The sequence below is a fragment of the Corvus cornix genome, chromosome 2 (assembly GCF_000738735.6).
Source record: "Corvus cornix cornix isolate S_Up_H32 chromosome 2, ASM73873v5, whole genome shotgun sequence".
In the NCBI taxonomy this organism is placed as follows: Eukaryota; Metazoa; Chordata; class Aves; order Passeriformes; family Corvidae; genus Corvus; species Corvus cornix.
The window spans coordinates 103,814,739-103,839,632 of NC_046333.1; the positions used below are offsets into that span (position 1 = coordinate 103,814,739).

Here is a 24,894-nt window from a genome sequence, read left to right on the forward strand (position 1 = left end):
TTTGCAATTCAGGCTGCACAAAAAACCTAACCCTGAAATACATGAGAAATTCTTGCTTTAAAATGTGATTGCTACCATCGTAAACAGAGGTATGTTAGACACAAATTTTTTTAATTGAAGTGAACAATTACCCATTTTAAGAATGTTAGTCAATGTTTTTAATATGAAGTGTAGGTTTCATTTTCCACTTCAATAATTAACTTTTATCCAGTTATGTGACTTTCTTGTAGATCTCCCATTGTTTCAAGGACAGATTAAATGGAGTCAGACAGGAGTTCTGATTTGAAGTCATAAATTCTACTGGTGTAGGATTGTCCTATTCTAGATGCTTTCCAGATGGACATGATTATGATCTGAGAATCTTGCTAACCTAATTTAAAGTTTTTAAACTCTACGGTTTTAAATCCTTTCTTTTGTATCAAAATTGATGTTTTCAAACTTAATTTAAAATTCATATCTCTATCTTATTTCTCCATGTTTCATTTTTAGCCATGCATGATGAAATCCCCATTCTTTTTACTTTATAGGACAAGTTAGAAAGCTGCATTGTGTATTTACCATTTGTATTTCATATTGCTGTAATTCAGTGTAATTTCCCATTCTCAGTTCTTGAACAATCTAAGCTATTTAGTAGCACAATCAAATTATGACTTTGGTATTTACATTTTATGAGCCTTTTTTCTTTTCTTTGAGTGTTAAATTAAGCATGTGGTTTAATATTTAGGTTTACTTCTATAAAAATGTATAACTGATTGATTGAGGACTCTAATAGTATTTTTTTGCAAATTTGGAAATATCTTCATTCATTCTAAAGCTGACTTTTCTTCTCCTTAGCTCATTGGCTCGCTGTTCTGCCACGGGTCATAAATGCTTCTTTCCTTTTAAGATCCTTGAAAACTTGAGCAAATGCCTGATTTTATAATTTGTGTGTCAAGTTACACACACCAATAAGCTGTGGCATGATCAGAGTCTTAAAACAGTTTTTATAGAAAAGAGAAAGACACATTAAAAAATATTCATTTTTAGTGTAACGAATGTTGTGCTGATAGGAACAGAAAAGGTTTGAAGATGAGAATTTCACTTGAAGGAGACTCCCAACCCATCCTATGCATTTTCAGTATGGTGCAGAATGGTATGGCCTGGTCCTTGTCAGGAGACAGTGGTCATGTGTGAGGTTCTTTAAAACCTCTGCCTCTGTTCCACAGTGTCTTGGCTAGATCCAGAGTCATTAGCCAAGGACTTGACTGGACTGAATTCCTTGCTGTATAAAAGAATTCCTGTGTGATGGAAAGACTCTAAGTTTTGGACGGTGACTCATTCACCTGTCTTGGTGAAGGGACTGACAACCGGCAGAGGTGTGGCAGGTAGGAGCAGTGATTACTTGGGCTCCACTGCACAGTTGTATATGTAGTAATGTTTTAGGTGAGTCATTGGATCTTTTATTTAAACCTCCTGAATTTATCTAGGTCTTGTTGATTGGCTTTTGTTTTGGGTTCAGCTTCTCTAATTTTGACTCCTATCTATAACAGAAAGATAGCAATTTACTTTTTATGAGACTGTTGGAAGATAATCAGTAGTGGGTGCAAGGCATTCAGATGTTGTGAGGGTGGTGATATAATCAGCTAGAAATATTTCATAGATGGAAGTAGCTCTTTTGGGCTATCTTTACAGGCTGTGAGAAGTCCTGGGGTGGATGCATCTTTGTGATAAAGAACCCCAACAAACAAAAAACCACCCCAAAACGGTACAGCTATTTCTCCTAGACTCTGTTTAAAATTTATTCATATTTGTAAATCTCTCCCCTGGACTACTATGTAGTTTATCAGATTAATTAAGAAAAATGAGTAGACCAATGAATTAAAATACTAGTGGCCACACTTATCTTTAATGGTATTCGCTTTTTCCTGTCTTGGGAAATATTGCATGTTCTTGCTTCTGGCTTTCAAGGTGTCTTGTCTTTGGCTTCCAGAAATCTGTGCACTACTATTCTTTTGAAGCACTCATGGAAAGGTAACTGGCTTTTCATTTAATTTTTTTTTTTCCAGGAGAATGGCACTTGTGTCCATTTTTATTTTTCTTTTCTACCCTCTCTGTTTTTTCTCTCCATCTGTCTGTTAGAGATATATTAATCAGAGAGGTATTAAATGTTAGATTTCTAAATCTAGGATCCTGACTATTATGATCCCTTCTGTACAGATTGCAATTTGACATTTCAAATATTCATCTAACGTTTAGGTATTTCTTGCTGACACTCAGTCATAGTTTCCTCTAAACAGCTTCCCTGCAGTTTCAGATGTAATATATTCCATCTTGGCTAGTAAAGACTTCTAATGTTAAGCTTAACCATAAAATTACAGTGACTGTAATCACTTTTTGAGACCATTATGATCATAGCCAATTTAGCAAAAGACATCAAATAGTTCAAGCAGTTTCCTAATCATATTAATTTTCCCTCCCAAAAAGCTAGATTTGATTATTAATGTGTAACTGTGGGAAGAAATAAAGAAAAAAGGCTCAGAGATAATTAGTTCTCAAAGCTGGGAAAAAACCCCCACCATTTTACAAAATATGATACTAGCATTTGATATAAAATGTATGAAATCTTGATTATATCTTTATATTAATTTTATTATAAAATGTGTTCATTTATATTTAGGTGATTAGTTCTGAATGATTCTTTCAGAAGAGAGTTTAAAATGTTACCTGTAAAATGTTAGCTGTACGTTCTTGTTAACAAAACATTGAAACCTTGCACATCATCAGGTGGAAGGGACTCCTTCCTGAATACATATTTACAAGGCTTCTGAACCTATGTGACCAAATAATTGTTCTCAGCTCCATTAGAATAAAGGGCTTACTTCAGATCTAAACCCAGAGAACTACGAATAGCATGGATGATTTAAAGTGACATCAGTCAACATGATTTTTGTAAGTGTCTAAAAATGTTAGCTATCTGTTAAAAATGTGTTAAAGTTTTTAACAAAGTACTTTATAGGTAAGTCAAGACTTCTTCTAAAAGGTCTTTGAAGATACAAAACAAAGAATTTTTACGTCCCCTGATGTCATCTGGAAGTCAGTAATTCCTCACTTAAGCATTAAGAATTTAAATGATACACAAGGCAGAGACTGTATCATTACTGATAAAAATATATATACAGATGTTTTTGTAAATGTTTTCGTGCTTCCTATTTCATACAAGTTGATAGAATATCTTTATTGTATTTTAATGCTATAACCTCCTTTTTACCAGTGTGCTTCATTCTCAAGGGATGTTTTTTGTATAAGTGGGCATAGCTAGTGTTGTTTTCCACTTATCTGAAGTTAAATGAAAAAAAAAAGAGTAATGCATTCTTTGTTTTGGGGTTGTACTGCATTAACTGCACTTTTTGGGGGGGGGGGTGACAGTTCACTATAGACCTCTGTCCTGTGCAGTTATTTCAGTGGTTTTTTGGATGCATTTGAAATTGTGACCCAATCCAAAATTAATTTTTGAATTTTATGACAAAAAGAAGCTCAGAAAGCTTTTTGATAACATTTTTTCTTCTAGCAGAAAACATTACTTGCTGTTAGCTTTTAATTTGAGCAAGAAAACTGAAAGCTCTAGAATAAAATGTGACTGGTTTGAGTTATTTATCAGATTAAATACAGATAGCAGTTAAAGAAAGATGTTCATTAACATTATTGTTAATGAACTGTATTCTTTCACCAAAATGGTGTAGGTTCTGTTACCAAGTTGCTTATACCCACTTAGAATTTTACAGGTTACTTACAGACTTTCATATCACTGAATCATATTTATTATTTTGAAAATCTTTTAACAAGCTGCTCCACCATCTCAAAACACAATCCGTTAGAAACATCCATATAATTTTTTTGAGGATGTATGTAATAGAAATACATCCAATAGATTTTTTTTATTATTTGAGAAGTGCTTTAATACCTGTTTTCATGGTGGATAACTCTCCATCAAACATACCAATCAAGCACTAAGGGCCACATAACACATATATCATAAAAATACCAATGTAGGTTTTCTTACAGTCTTTCCAAATTATGGATCAGTCCTGATTTTCTAAAGATTATGGGGTATCTTCCACGTTTCTTGTAAGAATGCTCAATATTGCTGACTGCATTCTTTTCTGCATTTTATGTGGGATACTTTTACTAGAAATGCTTCTAATTGAGTTCTTAGGTACCCTGTTAGTTCCCATACTAAGGTGAAGGAGAATAATGATAGGTGAGGAAAGGTTAGAATAGAGATTTTTGAAGTCACATTCTTAAAAGGAACACCATTCCTGAGCAACCAGAGTTATGTTGGTTAATTCAGTTGCCATGTGAGAGAAATGAAACTGAATCCCTGAAATGTGAGATAGAAGAGGGAAACAAATGGCAATAAAGAAGCTGAAATTGCTAAGGGGAATAAAAGGAATATCCAGAAACTGGATAGTAGAAACGGTAAGTGAAGAGAAATCTAGAAGGCATTCCCAAGGAGAAATGATGTTACACACTATTAAAAAAAAGACAAAAACTGCCACCAGATGATTAGTTTGACTTTGACAGTGATGCCCCTCTTGAGTTCTTGCTGAAGTATATAAGCAATATTATTTAAGGAGGTCAGTGCTTTTCTGTACCTGTATTTTAAGAATAAGGCCTTATTTTGAGAATTCAAGCATCCCAGGTTAATTGCAGAATTCTCTGTTTGGGAAATGCTTGATTATGAAAAAATGAAATAAGCTTGTGAGAATATCCTAGGTTATGAAAATGTGCCTGGAAAATGTATTGCATATTGCAAACATTTATACAATTTTTTAAAAAATGTATTTTCTATAACTTGCACTGATAATGTTTTTCAAAATCCCTCTTGCAAGTTCGGCTTAAAGAGGAGAGTTAGTTTTTGTAAATCTTGTCCCATCTGGCTGTGTGTTTCTCACTTCTGCTGTAGAAGTTCAGTGCCCAGAGGAAATCTGAGTATCGGTTCTACAAACAAAAGTAAATTAAATCTGAAACATAAAAGATGGTAGGAAATTTTAAGTAGTCTTCCACTGTTGGCCTTCACTGTCTTTATTTTATTAGTATTCATTATTTTCTTTACTGTTTTGCCTTGATGTCATCTTTTGTGTGCCGAAACATTCATGTTGCCTCTTAAAGTGCTGGGTACAGCTGGGTTAATGGGCCTGTGAAATCAGAGTATAAATTCCTCAGCATTTGAGCTTTTGGAAGTGAAAATACTGTGACAAAGTACGGTGTCACTGGACCCTATTACCAGGGCTGTCAGCTTGCGGTGAAACCAGTGCACCCCAAAATGTCAGGCAGCGGGACTGTTGTCTAGAGATAATTAGGAGCAATTAGCCAGTCTCCCTGCTGGGCAGATCGCTGTTGCCTTTCTCCTTTTTGCCCTTCCCCCTGCTGCCACTGCAGGGTAAGGAGTTATGGCATTGGTGGTTCCCTGGTAGAGAGAGAGAGAGAGAGAGAGAGACTCTGTGTGCGTGTGTGTGTCCGTGCGGGCGCCCCGGCCCCCTCCCCGCCCCGCCGCATTGTGGAGGGAGGGACCGCGGCCGCCTCCGCCGCCGTGCGGGGCCGGGCGCTGTCCGTGGTGCTGAGCCCGGCGGGACGGGCTCTGTCCGAGGTGCTGATCCCCGCGGGGTGGGCGCTGTCCGAGGTGCTGATCCCCGCAGGACCAGGAACTCTCCGAGGTGCTGAGCCGTGCCGCCCGGGCGGCACCATGGTGTTCGCTCCAGGTAAGGGCAGCTGCATCCCGATCCCGGCCGGGTAGCCCAGCAGGAAGGCCCCGGCCGTGCCGGAGAGCTGCTGCGGGGAGGGGGTGATGATTGAGCCAGTGCTGCCAGCAGGCAGAGGCAGGTAGCTTCAAAGAAGGTGGTTTAGTTTGTGATTTCTTTAGCTGTGGATCCAGAGGTTATGAGGGTCACCCCTGTGGTTCTCATCAGGGACAGGAGCCTCCTATACAAGTGTGCAGGGGGCTGTGCTTGTCAGACCACACAAAAGGGTCACAAAAGGGGATGTGGCCTTGCAGTGACTGGAGAGTGAGTCCCCCTCTGCACCCACACCCATGGCTGCCAATAAGACCATCCCTGAAACTCATGGAGATAATTTACAAATTTCAATTCCTCTTTCCTCCCCACCCTAAACAAAATAAATATTTGAGTGGAAGAGAACAGAAAGTTTATTCAGTCCAGTTTTTACTGGAACAAAACTGAAGATGACAGCAGTTTGTGTCTAATGTGAGATCTCACTGTATAAGGGTGCAGAATCTCTAGTTCGTGGTATACTTTTGTGCTAACCCATAGAAGAAGCGAAACTACAGCAAATCTGTATTGGATTTGGTACATTCTGCTTGGAAATAGGCAGCTGGTTGATCAGAAAGGGATGAGAGGGATGAAAGGCCCAGTAGCTGCAGGGTGTAAATGTAAGTCATGCATAGTATCTTCTGTAGGGAAATGACTTGAAAATAACTTTGTTAAAGATGTATAACTTTCAGTAAAATAGTGGGTCAATAGAAAAGGGAAAGTAAATGCTGCAACTTGGCAATGAATAACTATTAATACCTTTGTTTTGCAAAGCTTACAGAGGTTTTGTCTTTGAAATTAATATCCAATCTCTGAAAGGGTAAGAATCCAAAAGCTTTACACTTTCGTATTAAAAAAAAGAATCTTGGGACTAACTTTGTTAACTCAATAGAGTCTAATTTTTTTTTTTTTTAAAAAAAGGTATCTCTTTTCAACAATCTCATTAAGTTTGTCTGTTTAACTGCCTGGTTGCTCTCTAATTTAGTACATTCACATGCATTGTGTTGTGAAATTGGGACCAAGTTATTTATCTTAATAGAACAAGCCACTGCTTTTTGTAATACACCTTTCAGTATTAGTGGCTCTTTTCTGAACTCCTTTTCTCTGTCACACTGTCACCATTAGCTGTACAAGTTTTTGAAATGCTCTGTGGGACTGGAAAACTGTGGGAAGAGATTACCTCTAAAATAATGAAAACATGCATGTTTTTTCTTCAAAGGCTGACAAAGAACAAACGCCAAAGCTCATTAATAACTGCATGAATTGCTCTTTTCACAACTCTAATACATAGATGGAAAAAAATCCTCTGTCCAAAACTGTTTTATATAGTCATTCTTCAGTTTTCCTATACTCAAAGAAAAGCCCATGGTTTCCTTGCAAATGTTGCCATAAAATACATAGGGCAACTAAATGGGAAATTGTAAAAGAAATGATAGAACAATCTATTATATTCAGACAGAGCAAGCCTGAGTACAATCCTGGTTTTTTTATTGTTTTTCTTCCCTGCAAATCAGCCCTGCCCTGGCATTATCTCTTCTCCAGATATTAAAAAAAGTAATAATAAAATAAGAGATTTATACATCTTTAGAATCTTCATAGTACTTAAGGCCATATGAGGTAAGAATACTGTACGTTTACTAAGAAAATGAGTTTCATTTCTTCAATCAACTTTCTGATTTTATTTCACTGTGATGAATGACCTCATTTTCTGTTCCATTTATTTGTTGGGGTGTAAGGGGAGAGGAAGTAAAAGATTAATCTAACTGTAAATGGTTAGGGTCAGAATGATAAACTTCCAGGATGGGGTGGAAAAAAGAAAACAAAACAACAATCAAGAGGAAAATCTCTTCCAGAAGCAAGAAGTATGGAAGTCATTTATCTGACAACAAAGATAAGATTTTGCAGATGAATAAGGTGATGGTCTTTCTTAAGGTCTTGGATATGTTATTTCAGATCTGTGAAATAATGAGGTGTGTTCATAAGCTGTTAAGTAGAAGCAGCTTATCAAGTTAAATAGACTTTTAAAAAGGTGAAGCCTACTGACTGTTTACTGAGTAGATACTTTTCTGTTAATCTTCAGCTCCCTAAAACTTCTATCTACTATGTTGAAAAAATAACACAACAAAGCAGCACAAAAACAAACAACCCCAAAAGAAGCCTGGATATTACTGAGATAGATCAAAATTATTATAAATTGTCCAGCATTCCATGACAAAATTGGACTTCCTGTCTCATTTCAGACAGTGTACTGCTATTTGTATGTATGCAAAAAAGTATTCTTCATATTCTTCATTTATTCATATTCTTCCTTCCCACTTAAAATTAACGTTGAGACTGTTCCAGAACAGAGAAAGGAACTGAGAAGAGTATGGTTTTTCCTTACTTGGTTTAATTTGACTGGGCCTTCATTGTACTGTCTTGCACTGATTGATTAATGATATGCTTATGTATAGGAAATGCAGTCCAAACTCCATAAGGTATCTGGGCATTCATTTTTTCTGGAAAATTCACATATGTTGTGCTGCCCTTACAGTGGGGGATGATACATGAAATTCACACAAGCTACGCGTTGCAAGGTTTAGCTTCTTTACTTTTCCTGTACTTAACTGCTTTAGGCAGTTTGAGAAGTAGACAAAAATGTGTTATTTTACATTGCATGTAAGGATGGAGGTACATATGAGACTGCACTAGAGAAGCATGAAATTTCAGGGTTTTGGATTAGATCAAAAAGCAGAGAGAAGTCACCATTTTTGAATTGGTAGATCTTCTTACGAAGTTTTCCTTACATTTTCTGTAGAAGATAGTGTATTCCAGAATTTTAAAAAATGTCAATGCTAAATTAGCCTGTAAAATACTGATAACTACAAATAATTCCACAGATTAAATATGTGCTACTGTGAGGCAGGAAATGAAGAGGTATTAAAACACTTATTTGTTCTAACACATTAATAAAAATTAGAGAATGCAGCAAGCTTTCTTCTGATAGCATGTCATTAGTTTACAAAAGTGTGATCACTTCCAATATCAGCATTTACCAGATTGAAGAGTAACTTTAAATGTTACTAATCCAGCTACTAATCAAACTACTTCTTTGCAGACTTCCACTTACTTTTCCAAAAATTACCTTTGGGCGTATTCCATGCTAATTTCCAACCCTAGAATGTTTTTCTAGTGCAAGATAAAAATAATACTCTTTACTTATGATCTGTCTGAACAAACACAATACAAAGGTGTTTTTCATGCTTCAAGAATTTTTCTGATGTTATTTTCCATGAATCACTCAAACACTTAGGCCTTAGCCCTTACATGTATGTACTGATATAACACAGCTATGGCCTGCATTTTTAAAATTAGCTTGGGAATAAAGTTAGAAACCTATGTCTGAGCTACCTAAATGGCTTTCTAAGCAAATCTGATTTTACTATCATTTCAGTGATTATTTTAGTATATTTTGAGAATTTGACACTACTCTTACTCTGTAAAACCGTAAATAAAATAACCAAATTATAGAGTCTCATCATTGCAGTCAATCATTGTTTCATCCAGTACAAAGCTGTGTTTGAATAGGTTTGTGCCTTTTTTTTTTTTTTTTTACATAGTTTATTTTAGAAAGAAATCTGTTTTGAACTGAATACCTCAAGAAAGATTGGAATATTTACATTGACAGCTTGTTTTGGGTCAAACACTCCCTTTCTTTAAGCTTGTGTCTGCTTTGAATTCTGTGACTTCATCTTTCAGGTGAATCTTGTTATTTGTCAGTGTAATTTGAAGAATTCCTTTTACCTGACAGTTTCCCCATAACTAGAAACTCAGATGTTTTACTCAACACCCTGTAGTCCTAAAAGAAGGAGGAGGATATAGAATTAATTTTTGTATCAATATTTTTGTGTTAAAAAATGTGCGAACACAAAGATAGACATTAGAGAAGTCAGAATATTCACTGCTTGGTGCCTTTTTCGTGCAACAGTAACACCAATAGCTTTTCAACGAGGTTTTCAGCAGCACAGCTGTTCTTAACATCTTTAAGCTGGGAGCAGCATAGCAGACTTGTATAATGACACTGAAGATCAGAAGCGCATCCTGTACCAAACATTTTAGGAATCTCATTACACTGCAATTGAAAACATAGCAGCTGCATACTGAAACAGATGTGCTTACTGGTCTGAATAGTCCTGATCTTCTCCAGTGGAAAAGCTGGGATAGCAACAACCTGTTGTGCTGCAGAACATGAAGATGTGAAATTTCTTGACAGAATTTTAATTTTTTTTAATTATAGCATTACAGGTACTATTGCAGATCGCTGTCCACAATGCCCAGGTCAAGACAGTATGGAAGGGCCTGTTCATGAATGCAAAAATCGCTACCAATAACTTTACTTCTTTGGAGGTAACCTGTTGTGGGATATCTCCAGTGTTTGTGCCAACTGTGGTATTCTGGCACTCAGTTATGAAGTGTCTTTCACCCATGAAAACAAGGCAGGACACAGTCCTTGTTGTCCTTATTAACTGCTGTGCTACATTCTGCTAATGCTCTGTGTTCTGCAGTCCTCCCCAGAAATCCCTAATCCATGATGTAAAAGTATATGCATGTAGGATTCTTATTTGATAGCTTAGTGTTGACAAAGTCCATGTGAAGGACATAATTTGAAAGTGAAAAACAAAACTATTTGCCAACCTCATGCAGTCTGATATAATGGAGGTTTTGTCCAGTATTTGTTATGGCTGGTAGTGAGCATAGAGGTGCCCCCCAAAAGTGTCTGAATGCATTTATAGCTCTCAACAATAGTTCAAAATGTTTGCCACCCGGTAGGAAGAAATCATATAGAAGGGAATTCCTTATTCTTTTTTTGCTGAGGAAAAATATTTCTTGTGCTGACCTCTTCCCAGTGACACATTGATCTTTCCCCTGCTGTGAAACTCCACTAGCACATCTCATTAGCGAGGTGAAAGAAATTTAGTTCATAGATATTCAGAAATGTGATGAAATTAGCAAGCTTAAGAAAATAATCAACAGCCCTAGGTGCAAACTTTCTTTAAAGTAAGAATCAACATAGCATTACAAAATGGCCCAGAATTTATTTTTTCAAATTATTTTTAACAGAACTGAAGGCTTGAATAAGTGAGGCTGGCACCTTTCACTTCCATGTCACTGGATTGAATCTGATTCAGGTTAGGTGTGAGAAGAATTCTGTTATCACAGTAGCTGTGTATGGCCTATATTGAAGGAGTGGTTCATAGTGGGGGCATAGTGGTAATAAGTGATACAATCCTTATTAATATCCTTACTGGAACTGTTTATTGAGCAGGAAAGTCAAATGGTGAATATAGAAAAGGAATGAGTTACACTTACATCCAGGGTTTGTCCCTCCGAGTTGTTGTTTTGTAGGTGAATTGTTCTCTTGTACTTGTTATAGACATAAATAATATCATTCCAATCTTATAAGTTTTATTATGCTAGTTGAAAAAATGCCCTTACTGTAAAATACAGTGAAAGGTAGATTTATTTCTATCCCTCCAATCTTGTCTATTAAAGTTTTTGTTAAGGACATAATACATTGTATTATGTTACGAATACTAGGTTAAGTAAAAACTATTTGCAAGCAAATAATTTATAATTTATTTATAAATAAATATTTTTGAAAATTTTTGACTACTAGTTACCCATCTGTATTGTGTTTTTTACATAATAATTTGAAAGATTCTATAGAGCTTTAGTGGATGTCAATCAGAGCAGAGTCTTTACTGATGTTAACAGAAACGAAAAGCTGACCTGGATAGCCATAAAATACTTCAGGTTCCTATAGAATGCCTTTCCAGGGAAGTCAGGGCAGGTGAGCTCTGTGTTGCTGTTGTTTGCCGTTCCAAATCCTGTAGTTGTGTTACCAGAAGATGCCGTCTTCTTTCTTCAAGAGAGTTTGACATTTTTTGTTTGAAGAAGTAAATTGAGCCATATTCTACTCAGGTATTTCTCTAATGGCGAGGCAGATGTAATCTCCTGTGAATTACTTGCATTTGCTTCACTTTGTAGTATGTATATTTGATAGAATAACCCTGTCATTCTATCATTTTCTGTCTTTGGGCAGTGAATCCACTCACAATTTATCAGTACAGAGTGGTTGCATATCCATTCCTGCTTCCATTAAATACTTGCAGATTGATGTTGCATTTTGTCTTGAAGTAAGTTTTCTTAATAGAGCGGAAAATATTTCTCTAGGAAGACAGAGAATCAGTTCCAAGAGTGGAAAACAGCATGTGATGGCATCCTGTTGTAAAGAGAGATTCTGTCAAGATTACAGCTATGAAGTAAAAAAACCACAAAACCAAAAAGGGGTTTTGCTCTTTCAAGGTGCCTTTTAGGTTTATATAATGTTTGATTTACTTTCTATCATGATTTTGTGTATATCCGTGCATGTGTATATGCCCAAGGGAATGGCCTGAAGTTGTGTCAGGGGAGGTTTAGGTTGGATATTAGGAAAAGGTACTTCACCCAGGGGGTGGACACGGCACTGGAACAGGCACCCCAGGGAAGTGGTCATGGTACCAAGCCTGACAGAGTTCAAAATTATTTGGACAACACTCTCAGGCACATGGTGTGACTCTTGGGGATTGTCATGAGCAGGGCAGGAGTTGGGCCCAATGATGCTGATGGGTCCCCTCCAACTCAGCATATTCTGTGATTCTGAGATTCTACACACATATATGTTCATGATCTCAGCCTCAGTTGCTAATAGCTGTATTTACAGCCTTCATACTCCACTCACATTCTAAAATAAGCAGGGAATTTTTTTCTGTACTTCTGTGCATGTGCAAATTTAGGGCTTTTTGTGGGGGTGTTTTTTTCTTGGAGGTTTATGTTGTGGGGTTTGGGGTTTATTTTAGAGCTAGAGGAGGGCTCTGCTTCACCTGAAATATGGACAGACAATTTCTGACTGAATAATCTGGTATAAATTGCAACATATCTAAAATGTAGCAGGATGTTTTCACTGGTTTGCTGGCTTTTTACAGGTTATGTAACCTCTTCCTTATTGTCTACGCTTAAAAAAGAAAATCAGGGTCAGGTATTGTAAATTTTAATTAACGCACATAGTTAACAATTAAAGTACATTGTTCTTTAAGACCAAAAATCACAAAAAACTGCAGAAATATAAACACAGCAGCTAGCAAAATAAACCTCCACTGAAAACTTGCCCTTCACTTATGCTGTACAGTGGTGGATACTGAAAGTCTTCTAACACAAAAGTTGTATCAATGGGGATCAAAATGAGCTTTTTGATACAGATTCAGAAGACCTATATAAATGTTATCTAGATTTCTGTGCTGAATGTTTTCTTTTTGGATAGGAATCTCTGAGCACCTGAAGTGTAGAAAATAGAAGGTAGAGGGGGTCAGATGATGAGTGGTGTCCCTCAGGGCCTCGTCTTGGGACTGGTGCTCTTTGATACCTTCACCAGTGACACAGACAGTGGGATTGGGTGCACCCTCAGCAAGTTTGCACCTGACACAAAGTTGGACGGTGCAGTTGGCACAGCAGAAAAATGGGATGCTGTCCAGAGGGACCTGGACAAACTTTAGAACCTCATGAAGTTCAACAAGTCCAAGTGCAAAGCACTGCACGTGGGTTGATGCAATCCCAGACATGAGCACAGGCTGGGAGAAGAACTCATTGAATGCAGCCCTGATGAGAAGGACTTGGGGCTACTGGCAGATGGAAAACTGGATGTGAGCCAGCAATGTGCACTTACAGCCCAGACAGCCAACCATATCCCGGGCTACATCAAAAGCAGTGTGTGCAGCGGGTCAAGGGAGGTAGTTCCCCCACTCCACTCTGGTGAGATCCCACGTGGAGTGCTGCATCCAGCTCTGGCATCCTCAACACAAGAAGGACATGGACCTATTAAAGTGGGTTCAAAGGAAGGAAAAAAGATGATCAGAGGGCTGGAGCACCTCTCCAGTGAAGGCAGTTTGAGAGAGTTGGGGTTGTTCAGCCTGGAGAAGGGAAGACTTTCAGGAGACCTTCAGGGAGCCTTCCAATGCATGAAAAGGGCTTATAAAAAACAGGGAGAGTGACTTTTTACATGGGCAGATAGTGATAAAAAAAGGGGGAGTGGTTTTAAACGAAAAGAGGGAAGATTTAGATTAGATGTTAGGAAGAAATTCTTCTCTGTGAGGATGGTGAAGTACTGGAACAGGTTGCTCAGAGAAGTTCTGGATGCCCCATGGCAGGGGGTTTGGAATTAGATGATCTTTAAGCACCCTTCCAACCCAAACCAATCTATGATTCTATGATATGGGTAACCTGTATCTGCGCCATTGGACCTCTCCTGCCTCGGAAGAATCACAGCTTTTGATGTAGAGAGGTTTCTTATTTTAGTGTTTGAAATGTGTTCTCAAAAAGAAGTAGGAAAATTGTGCAGATGAAGAGAATATAAATTTTTCATTAACTTTGAAGCAGCTGGTCCCAGATGCTCTTTAGGGAATATCTTATTTTTAATACACTGAACTCCAGTCTAAGACTTAAAAACCTTGCTAAATTAATCTTAGTTTACAGTACTGAATCCAGAAATATTCTTTTTGGGACCAAAATCTGAGTATCAAATTTATGGCTTTGGGTGTGGCAGAAGTGTCAGTGACCAGTATTTTGAACTACATTCAGTCTTCAAAGCTGAAAAGACACAGTCCTTAAGGAGTGAATTTATTGCTATATGTGAAAATACCTAGAAAATATATAGATTGAAGTGTATAATCTGGTTTTAGTTAATATTATTGAACTATGGCAAGAAATCTTACTAAAATGTTGAAAAATGCTTGAGAATAGATAGGTCTCAGCAATCTCCAAATCTGAAAAAACCTCATTTTCGCTGGCATATTTCAAATAATATGAAATAACTTGCTGGAGTCTTTAAAGAGATAGCTTTATATAGCAAAAAATCCCCAAGAAAATTCCAGATATTCCTATATCTTAAGGAAGAGTAAAACCTCAGTAGGAAAAAAATTACAAAACCTGAGTTGAGATATAGCCAATGTCCGGATAAAAAGGTACAATGAAGTATTATTCTGGAGATATTAGTATGTCCTTTGAGACTGCTTATCTGCATTTCTGCTATTCTCTTTTGTTCTTATATTCCTCCCCCATTTGTATTCCAAGCAGAGTTATTCCAGCTTCATTCTTAAAATTTATTTCAACGACCAAAGTAGTCTGTGCTGGACCCCTTCATGATACAGTTCCTCTTCCATGCTGGTTGAACAGCAGGAGTAGGGAATGAGGTTAAGGCAGAAAATAAAATTGAACTGAACCTTAACTTTTTTAGTGAAAGTCAATGTTGCAATCCCCTGCACAGCAGGTTAGGGAATTGGAAAAACACAGGATCCTACATTAAAGTACTTTTGGATTTCTAATATGTTCAGTGTCCTCCCTTCTTCCTCAAGGAATTGGGGTAAGTGAATATTGCCTCCTGATGGCTGATAGCTGTTAGCCAGGACCTCACCGGGCTCCATTCTAGAGCATGGGAAGTGGCACTGGGCAGAATTAACTCAAATGCAGTTAAGAGTGCTTTTTTTGTTTTTTTTAAAGATTAAATTTGCAACTTCATTGTAGGACCTTTTCATGAGGTCTCTGAGCTGTCATCATTACTGACATTGAGACAAATTGGGGCTCTAATCCTGTAAATAGCTTAATGACTCTCATGCGTAACGTTGGTTTGTGCACATGTGTTGGAAAGCCTTCAGTCCTGGCTGATTGCCATGTTCATTCATTCTGGATGTAATTAACATGACTCATCAACATTTCCTGATTATGGATCTCTTCTTCAAATTAGGCTTCTTGTGCTGAAATCCCAGCAACAACCTCTAAAGCAAATCAAAGAAGGAGATTTTTTAACCACTTCAATTCACAGGTTACAAAATATTCACTGGAGGAGGCTCATCTGGAAGTTCCATGCTGTGTCCAACAAGATGGAGAGATGTGTCACTGCCTGATGCCAAAGGGAAGTTAGAGAGCTGAACTTGGTTTCTTGTAGAAGAATATCAATGTTGATGCAAAGAATGTTACTGTTAATCATTACAACATACACACATACATTATGTCATTACAAACTTGCCAGGTTCTGTAAGGTTTTTTAATATCTACAGTTTATAAACAAAATTTAGGTAATAACATGCAACCTTTTCCCATATATTCCCATGTATCCACACTGGACCTTCTGATGAAGTCTAATCATCACGGTCTCGTCTACTTCTACTTTCATTCCATTAAAAAATTTCATTAGCACTGTCAGCTGGATTATAAACATTATAGTAATAATTTTCAACAGAATTGAAATAGAATTTCCAGAGATCAGTATTTTTGTTGAATTACTATCAATTTTTATTTTAAAAAAATTTCTAATGTTGCAGTGCTGAAGAAAATAGTATAATCATTAATTATTGCAATCCAAAACAATATTTGATAAAACCAATGGTAAATTTTTAGTTAGACTATACTTGCATAATCTTATGTAAATATGAAGAAAAAATATTTACTTCTTGGCTGTTTCAGCTTCAGAATTGTTGCATAAATTTAAATTGTAGCTAACAGGGGAATGTATTTTGGGTAATTCTGAGTTCTAAATTGATCAGAAGTTTGTTTAGGGAAATGGGATTCTTAGTTTTAGATATGGTTAAGCTCAAAGTGATTTACACAATCTACAGGAAGAATAAATGTTACAGGCTTTGAGGAAAGGTGAATTAAAAGGTCTTTAACTCCCTCACTGTTTATTGACAGCATTAGTGGATCTGGGACAGACTTGCATCTTTGCAAGATCATGCCTGTGGTAGTTTAGCTTCATGATAGTATTCCAAACAATCCTATGAAAAGGTACAGTAGAGAACTTAGCTGTTGATTCAAACAAATTACCCATTATAGAGTGTTACTTATTAGGAGTGTTTATAAGGCGTAATAAATTTAACTTGTAGCAAGCTGAAAGAAAATAGCTGCAGGGTATAGAAACAGAAAGTGAAGGAGACTACTTTGACTGCAGGCTGGAAAGGAAGTGACTCAGGATACTTTGAAGAAAATGAAATGTGTAAATGAGAAAAGGCACATGTGCAACCAGAGAGAAGTTCTTAAACTTTTTGATCTGTTAAATGCTTTTTCTCTGTAGCTATTTTTTTTCCATGTATACATTTCTAGTATATTCCATAGTCTAGAAACATTTCAGAGGATGTAAAGTCTTCCACACAAGGTGTTACTGGACTTTAAATAGTATTAGTTCAATTAATTGAAATGAATACTTGGAATTTACTTGAAATATTTTATATTCTTTTTCCAAATTGCAACCATATTTTCCTTCATGGGGAACATCAAGCAAGCCAATTTCAAGGCACTGATACATGGCACTAGTTTTAGGTGGAATATGTAATTGATTCCTGCAGCCAGTGCAAGATTTTGATGGTTTTTTGGATCTCTTGAACTGTACTTTGGATTGCAGAACCAGATCAGAGTTTGAAAGTTACTTTTCATCTGCTGAGTTAGTTGGCATAAAATTTACTGAGAGAAGTACAAGCTAATAAAAACATGCTGAAAAGACTTCATCATGTGTTAATGATTAAATTGCTGCCTTGCATTTAACATCATTTAGACCAGGTATTTCGGTTCTGTATTTCCAGAATTGGGGTTGTGGATATAAAGGGTGAGCATCTAAAGATAGAGAACAAGTAAAGATTTTCTAGAATCAAGAGAAAAAAGTAGTCTTTAGACAAGGATAGCTAATAGGCAGCATGTGTTTCTAATGTTGTTCAAGTTTTTCCCAGAAATTACTTCAAGTGACCTATTTGTCATGGAATTTTAACTTAACTAGTTATACTTCAGAGCTTAACAAATGATAGATAAAAATTAATTGTATTTTATCACCCTAGTAAGTCTTATTTTGATTAGCTAAACACCAAATACTTAGCAAACACCAAATACTTACTGTCTTTTTTTCACCTGATTGAAAATATGAAGTTCTTAAAGTCCCAGATTAATTCTATAGGCTCTCAAATTTCTGTCTGGATGTCCACAGCAGTCTGTATTTCAGCAAGGTGGACATGGATATATGTTCCAGCCCAGCCCTTTTGGGATTCTTGCATGAGTCATCTCTGCTTTCCTTATTCAATCCCTCTCTTCCTCCTCAGAGTAGGTCCTCCATATCAATAAATAAAGGAGCTTCTCAGAAAAACACTAGCTGACTGCTTTCATTGAAATGAATAATTGGAAGAAGAGGATGTAGTGGGGATGCTTTTTGGGAGATTGCTGTTTACTCATTCAGGAAGTGGAAAAGTTGTGATTTATCTCAGCCTAACCAGCTAAAATCACAGGAATGCAGAGGTTTTGTGGTTGGAAGGGACCTCTGGAAGTTATCTTGTGCAACTCCTGATCAGTCAGGGTCATCTAGAACCATTTGCCCAGGATCATGCCCTGTTGGGTCAGCTGTAATAGATACCGTACACCCAGAGGAGCTGGATGTTCATGTTTGACTGCTTGACATCTCTGGCCGTCCAGCTCCTGCAAATAATGGTCCCAACACGGGCTCATACCTGGGTCAAACACAGTGTCAGGTATCACCCTCCAAAATAACTATTATTTTCACTTGCTTTCTAATTGAGATGGTCCACATAAGCTGCCAATGGTCTCATTGATCATATCACCCCAGGCCAACAGCTTTGACTCTCTCTATGTCTAAAGCCAATTAGCTGTTTTTATCTGGGTTGCTATCATCCTAACTATTTTACTATTTGCTATTTATAAATCAAGTTTATTTGAGCTGCCTTATTTCCTTTCTGTGCATACCTAAACCCTCAGAGGCCGGGCAGAGGTAGTCCAGAGGTTTTGGGTTCTCTGTTCTTGGTTATCTCAGCAAATAAAAGAATCATCTAATGAGTTAGAGATGAGCTGACATAATCTACATCTCACTTATCTGTGTGGTGCTTTCAGACAGGTTTTGCTCCTAAATAAACAACTGAAAAACCCAGGGAGAAATGCACTGGAAAACTCTTTTTTTTCAACTGAGTGTTGCTATGGTTGACCTTTCTAAAGTAAACATATTTAAACATTGGATTTTGTAGATTAATTGGCAAGGACTAAATAAATAATGAAGCATCCCTCAGGAGAGTGAGTAATTTTCAACAGCAATGTACTTAATGACTATGTTTTCAATAATAAATTCTGGGGGTTTGTGGCTTAGGGGACTGACAAATTTTTCACATTTCATATAACATCATTGTCTATTCCAACATACTCATTTGTTTTTAGAATTTCATGTTTATCTATGCTTTTGTTAATACATATCTTCTGAACATCAGCTGTATTGACTGATCTTTTTCAGCCAAACAAGAAGACTAATTCATTGTGTGATAAAATGTGACTTCATATTTGAGTAGTAAAGAATTATCTGTACTATATCTGTTAAGTAACACTTAATTCTATCCAAAAACCACTGTTTCAAGTGCTGAGGAGTGAAAAAAAACTGAATCAGGGAAGCTGACTGTGCCAACAATTCAAACAATTCTTTTCAGTCAGCTTTTCCAGTTAAAACATGTTTTCTAAGTTTTCATGGGTTTTAACCTCTTACTTGTAGACACTTTGCCACCTCAGTACAGTTGCAGGGTTTTAAAAAAAATTATTCATTTTCAATAGCATTAAATCCAATTTCTACTTCGCTTTTAGCCAGAATATATATAATATGAACAAAAATCCCTCCAGTTTTCTTTTAAATCTTTTTACATATTGGAAAGCCACAATAAGGACTCTCCAGAGCCTTGTCTTCTCCAGTCTGAACAACCCCAGCTCTCTCAGCCTGTCTTCACAGGAGAGTTTTGTGAGCCTCTGTTCATCTTGGTGGTGGTCCTCCTCTGGACATGCTCCAACAGGTCCATGTCTTTACAGTGGTGAGGACCCCAGACCCGGAAACGGTACTCCAGAATCTCACAGCAGCAGAGAACAGGGGTAGAATCACCTCCCTTTCCTCCTGGCCATGCTGTTTTTGTAAAGACTAGCATACAACTGGCTTTCTGCATCACAAGCCATCTCATGTCCACCTTTTTGTCTACCAGTATTCCCAAGTACTTCTCCAAAAATGTATTTGTGATAAATTCACCACCCAGTCTTCATTGACATCAGGCAATGCCTTGACCCAGGTGCAGGAACTTGTCTCTTCCCTCAAGCATATAGTATCTTAATAGCATATTCCCTAAGGAAACAAGTGATTCTCTTTTTGTTTCCATCTCAAGTTTCCTTGAAAAAAATTCTGAAAGAACAGTGGGAATTTATCACAGTTCCAGGTATGGACCTCTCATAAAGGCACCTGACCTTTAATTCGCTCTGATTTCTCTCAGGACACAATTCTTAAGATATGTCATTGAAACAGGCAGTAAACTACAAATCCTATTTAATGAAATAATTGAGCATAGCAGTCAATTAAGAAAAAACCGAGATGAGTATCTTTAAAACCTTTAAAATCAAATCTAATTATGTCAATAAGCACCTAGGCTAAGCATTTCAATAAACAACTAATTTCCTATATGCCAATAGGTATACATCAGAATTACTTTTTTTAAATCAGTATCAGCTTTGACCATTATGAAGCATTCTTTATTGTCCAAATTGCCACTTCTGTTAGGAGCCAAAATACTTCCAAAGAGAAACCCTCTGACATAAACTACTCTTCTTCATTACTAGATGTCTGTAGTCACACTACATTACTTCACTGTTCTCCAGATTTTAACACTCTAGCAAAACAAGGAAGTTTCACATAAAAATACATATTTGTCAGGTTGCCATAGAAAATATTCTGTTTTACCTACCAGAATCTGAATGTTTCTTAATATTTTGCAAATATTTTTGAAAATCTATTTAAGGGTTAATGAACTGCACTAAATAAAACTTTGTACCTTGAAGTCAATCGGAATTTGATGAATGAGAGCTTTCAGTCTGAAGTAAAATTAAAAAAAATGTTAATGAAGCAGTGTTTTTTTCTGTATGGTGGTGAGGGAGTACATGTCAGCCTTGCAAAATAAAGTCCAATTCCCCATCCAGAAGCACAGCTCAAGTCAAAAAGGATGTGATTCACAGCTGGATGAGAAAACCTTCCTTTCTTGTCTTACTGCAAAAATGCATCTGTGCTTGTTTCAGCTGTGAAGTCACAGCTGTCCCCAGAGCTGGGGAGTAGGTAATCGAGCTGTATGATTCAAAGTCTCCCCCTTCATTCAGTCCTTTGGCACTGAGCAGGCAGAGGCACTTTCCACCCTAATTCATCATCTTCAGTATTGGCAGGTTTCCTATGTAACAAACTGTCCTCAGTCACTCTATTATTTTGTTCCCCACCCTCCTCTTTTTCTGTCCTTCATGTTTTCACGGAGTAGCCCCAAGTTCTTAGTTCCTTTTCTTTTTTGTTTGGCTCTGGCAGGTGAGAAGCCAGGGACGGAGCAAGATGAAGTTAAGCTGCAGATTGCCAGCAAGCAGATTGTGCAGACTGCTATCCTCCGAGCAGTGCAACAAGTTTCCCAGGAGAGCCAGCAAAAGGAGAAACGAACAAACACCAGTGCAAGCCTCCAACTAGAAAGAGGAAAACTAACCAAGAAGCACGAAAAGAAGTAAAGGAGCAGATAGGGGTTTTTCAACTCCAGTCTGCAGTGTTTTCAGCTTTCTCTTTAGTATCAGCTGTATTGCTAGTGCAATGCTACTGCTGTAAAGCAAACCAAAGTATTATCACACCTAGACATAGGGTAAAACTGCAATAGTCCTCAGCTGAAAAATATTAAGTGCATTAGATGAATGACTCCATATTTATGCAGTGCCTCTTAACAGAAATGATAACCACAGCTGTAAAAGTAGTTCCAAGCACAAGCTCTTATGATATGAGCTTATTCTCAAAAGCTTGTTGCCAGTGCACTTTCATGCTAAGTTCTCCGTGCAACGTTTACGTCAGTTCAGCTGGACGGGCTCTTCTTTATGTTATTGGGTTCACTGATTCTTCACTGAAGAAATTGTTTACTGTCGGTGTAGCAGAATGCTTTCAGGCTCCCTTGGAGCACGGGTTTGTACTTTGCTTTGATTAGACATGAACTATGTGAAATGGCAGTATAAAGTGGATTTGGTAAGTTCTGTGAACCAGTTTATTTTTTCGTCTTGGGGAAAAAAAGAAACCAATCCAGTAAGACTGCAGTGACTGTGATCTATGACTATGATCATATACCTATGATCTATGTATTTTTTTAAAAGAAGTTAAGTACTGAAGTTTTAGTCTACTTACTGAAATACTTCTATACTTCTGCATAAAAATCACTTGTGCCTAAACTATTCCTTTTGATTTTCTTGATATTGAAAGAAAAGGAACTGATGTGATGATTAGGAATTGGCCATCATTTCCTTCAGTTTTGCAACTTTGCTGGGTCTTGATCTACAGAAAGAGAAAACTGAAGTGTCTTTAAAAAAAGGAGGTTGAATATATTAGTGTCTTTAAGAATGAAAATATACTCTATCTGAATTTTGTCATGGTAGGTATTTCTCACCTGCTGGGTGTAAAGTGACTTTAGGTATTTGCAGTTCTTACATAGATTCACCTTAAATAGCACTGCGTGAAGCTGGTAATACAGAGCTTATCCTTTTAACTGCTCTATATAGCTGAAGAAATCCATGATGTTTCTGAAAATACAAATTAAATAAATGTACCCTTCACTTTTATGTTCCCTTTGTATAATGATGATTGCACTATTATACATCTGAAATGAATAGCAGTATATTTAATTCTAGAAATGGCTTGCAGCTCTGCTTCAAATGAATTCCTGTAGTAATATGCCTGGAAATACAAAGAGGAAGAAGAATGCCCTGCAAAACTTTCTTAATGGCTTTTCTGCTCAGCTAGATGATCCTCAAAGAGACTGTGGGTTAAATAATTGGCTATTACTTACTGAGTCCTGTTGCTTGTGTTAAACAATTTTGGGATTCCTTCTCCTGGACAGCGGCTCAGTCACGAATAACCACATACTGTAATATTAAGTCTTTGTAATCTGCTTTCTTTCTCTTTTTTTTTTTCAATTTAACAGCACTGACTCATACAAGATAGTGATTTAGCTCAACCTTCTTTCACTTAAAAATGCAAAGAAGAATTCAACATGGTTAAAAGTGTTCCAAATCACCTACTAACGAAAACTGGCCTGGATTGCAAGTACACAGGTGGTTCACTTCTATAGACACTGGGTGAATTTTTCCAGTCAAACAAACTTTGAAAGGTGAAAATAATTGGGTCTTGAGGCATGTATATGTTTGTTGTAATAGTAATTTTTTTACCATTAGCTTTTTCATCAGTTCACCTTTGTTTGAGAGGTAACTCTTTTCTAAGCACTCTTTGCATCTTGGCTCTCAGCCTAAGAAAACTGATCATGAATAAAAGCTCAGTTCTGAGGCTAATGAGCAGACGAGTCTGGTGGATGACAGAGAGCAAACCTGCTGGAGAGACTCTGTGGTGCAAAATGGTGTTTGCCATGGACTCACCTACAATGCTGCAGGAAGGAGAGATATAAAACATTTCCACTTCTTTGAAATTATTTTGCTTTTTAAAATGCTTTTTATCCCCAGACATTTGAAATATGTTTGGGTTTGGGGTTTTTGGTTTTGGTTGGGGTTTTCTTTCTGTTTTTTTTTTGTTCCTGATAATTATGTTAATAATCTTCATGTCATTTTGAAATTGTTTGTATGCCCTTTTTTTTTAATTAATCATTTTGGAGAAAGAAGAATTTCAAAAACCAGTGAATCTGGGCTTTTGCCTCTGCTTCATATGAGCCAATTCCACTCCTCCTCCCACAATGCATTTTTACAGTATCCCTTTTCTGTCCCTTTGCTAGTGCCCTAGTCCTATTAGGCACACTATTACTCTACTTAATAGTCATTTAATAGTAGTTTTATAGTTGTGTCCATCATTGTCAGAATACCAATGCCATCAGAAGTCTAATTTCTTGGAAAATCAAAAACGGTAGGAAGCCTTGGCTTGTTATGTGCTTACTAAATGATGAAAGCGGGTATTTTTTGGTATCTACACTGATAAATTATATTTTATGGAGAAGACACAGACTGCAGAAATTATAACAGATGTGGTGCAGGTCTTACTACAAATAAAAAAGAACTCCTAAATAAACTCTGAGTTCCTTACATGTCTCTGGTTTCTCTTGTCAGAAGAGGGGAAGCAATTTCTGGATCCACTAGACAATCCCATGAAGCAAAATATGCTCATGAGGTTTGTAGTAATTAATGCGTTATTCAGCACCAAAAAAAAAAAAATCTTATCTTAGAAATACAAGATAATCAAAAAGGCATCTATAAGTATTTAAAACAAACTCACCACTTATTAGCAGTTATAGTGGTAAGTAAAAGTTTGTACAAATATATGAAATTATATTTATCACAACTCCAGAAGAGCAGAAGAATCATGTGTCTGTGGTTATCCTTCACTATGCTTGCTATGTTGTCATTCAGGTTGATTATAACAACTTTATTACCATATTGCACTCTTCTTTGTAAGGTAAATAAAGCAGCAATGGCTAAATGGAGATTCACATGGCCACAGCAGGATGTGGCCATTAATTTAGATTACTAAATGACACCGTATATCAAGTTTTTGGTTCTGTATGGTTACACTGGAAATCCCTGCTCTAAAATAAATAAAACCAACAACTGTGACTTGGAAACAGCCATATTAATTTTATCGTTTCAGAAAAATAAAAGCATTCTGTGATAATATTATATTTATGAGTTGGAGATTCTTGGATGTTTATTCAATAGCAAACAATCACCTAAAAGTCTTATTGTCTCTACTCTAGTAATGTATGGTACTTTTTTTCTGGTGACATGTTTTAAGCATCTCAGATTGTGGTATGTCTACAATGGTAAGTATATAAAATTGCTGTGTAACTATTCTCAATATGATTGCCATGAAATATGCTGCAGTTGTTCTTTAAATGTGTGCCAATGTCAAATACACAGGTTAATGTGTCCTAACTGAAGGCTTTTCTAAAAAAAAGTTTAATTTCAATTAGTGGAAAATATAAGAGGAAATAAAATTAATTCATGAAAGTATATGGGA

At 36.8% G+C, this 24,894-nt stretch overlaps 1 protein-coding gene across 1 annotated transcript; it reads left to right on the forward strand.

Moving 5' to 3' along the window:
- Positions 1-5,545: 5,545 nt before the first annotated feature.
- AKAIN1 (A-kinase anchor inhibitor 1) lies at positions 5,546-24,556 on the forward strand. The gene is made up of 2 exons (XM_010396342.3): positions 5,546-5,738; positions 21,223-24,556. Exons 1-2 carry the CDS (start codon positions 5,723-5,725, stop codon positions 21,411-21,413), a joined length of 207 nt encoding a protein of 68 aa, XP_010394644.1. The 5' UTR covers positions 5,546-5,722; the 3' UTR covers positions 21,414-24,556.
- The last annotated feature ends 338 nt before the right edge of the window (positions 24,557-24,894 follow it).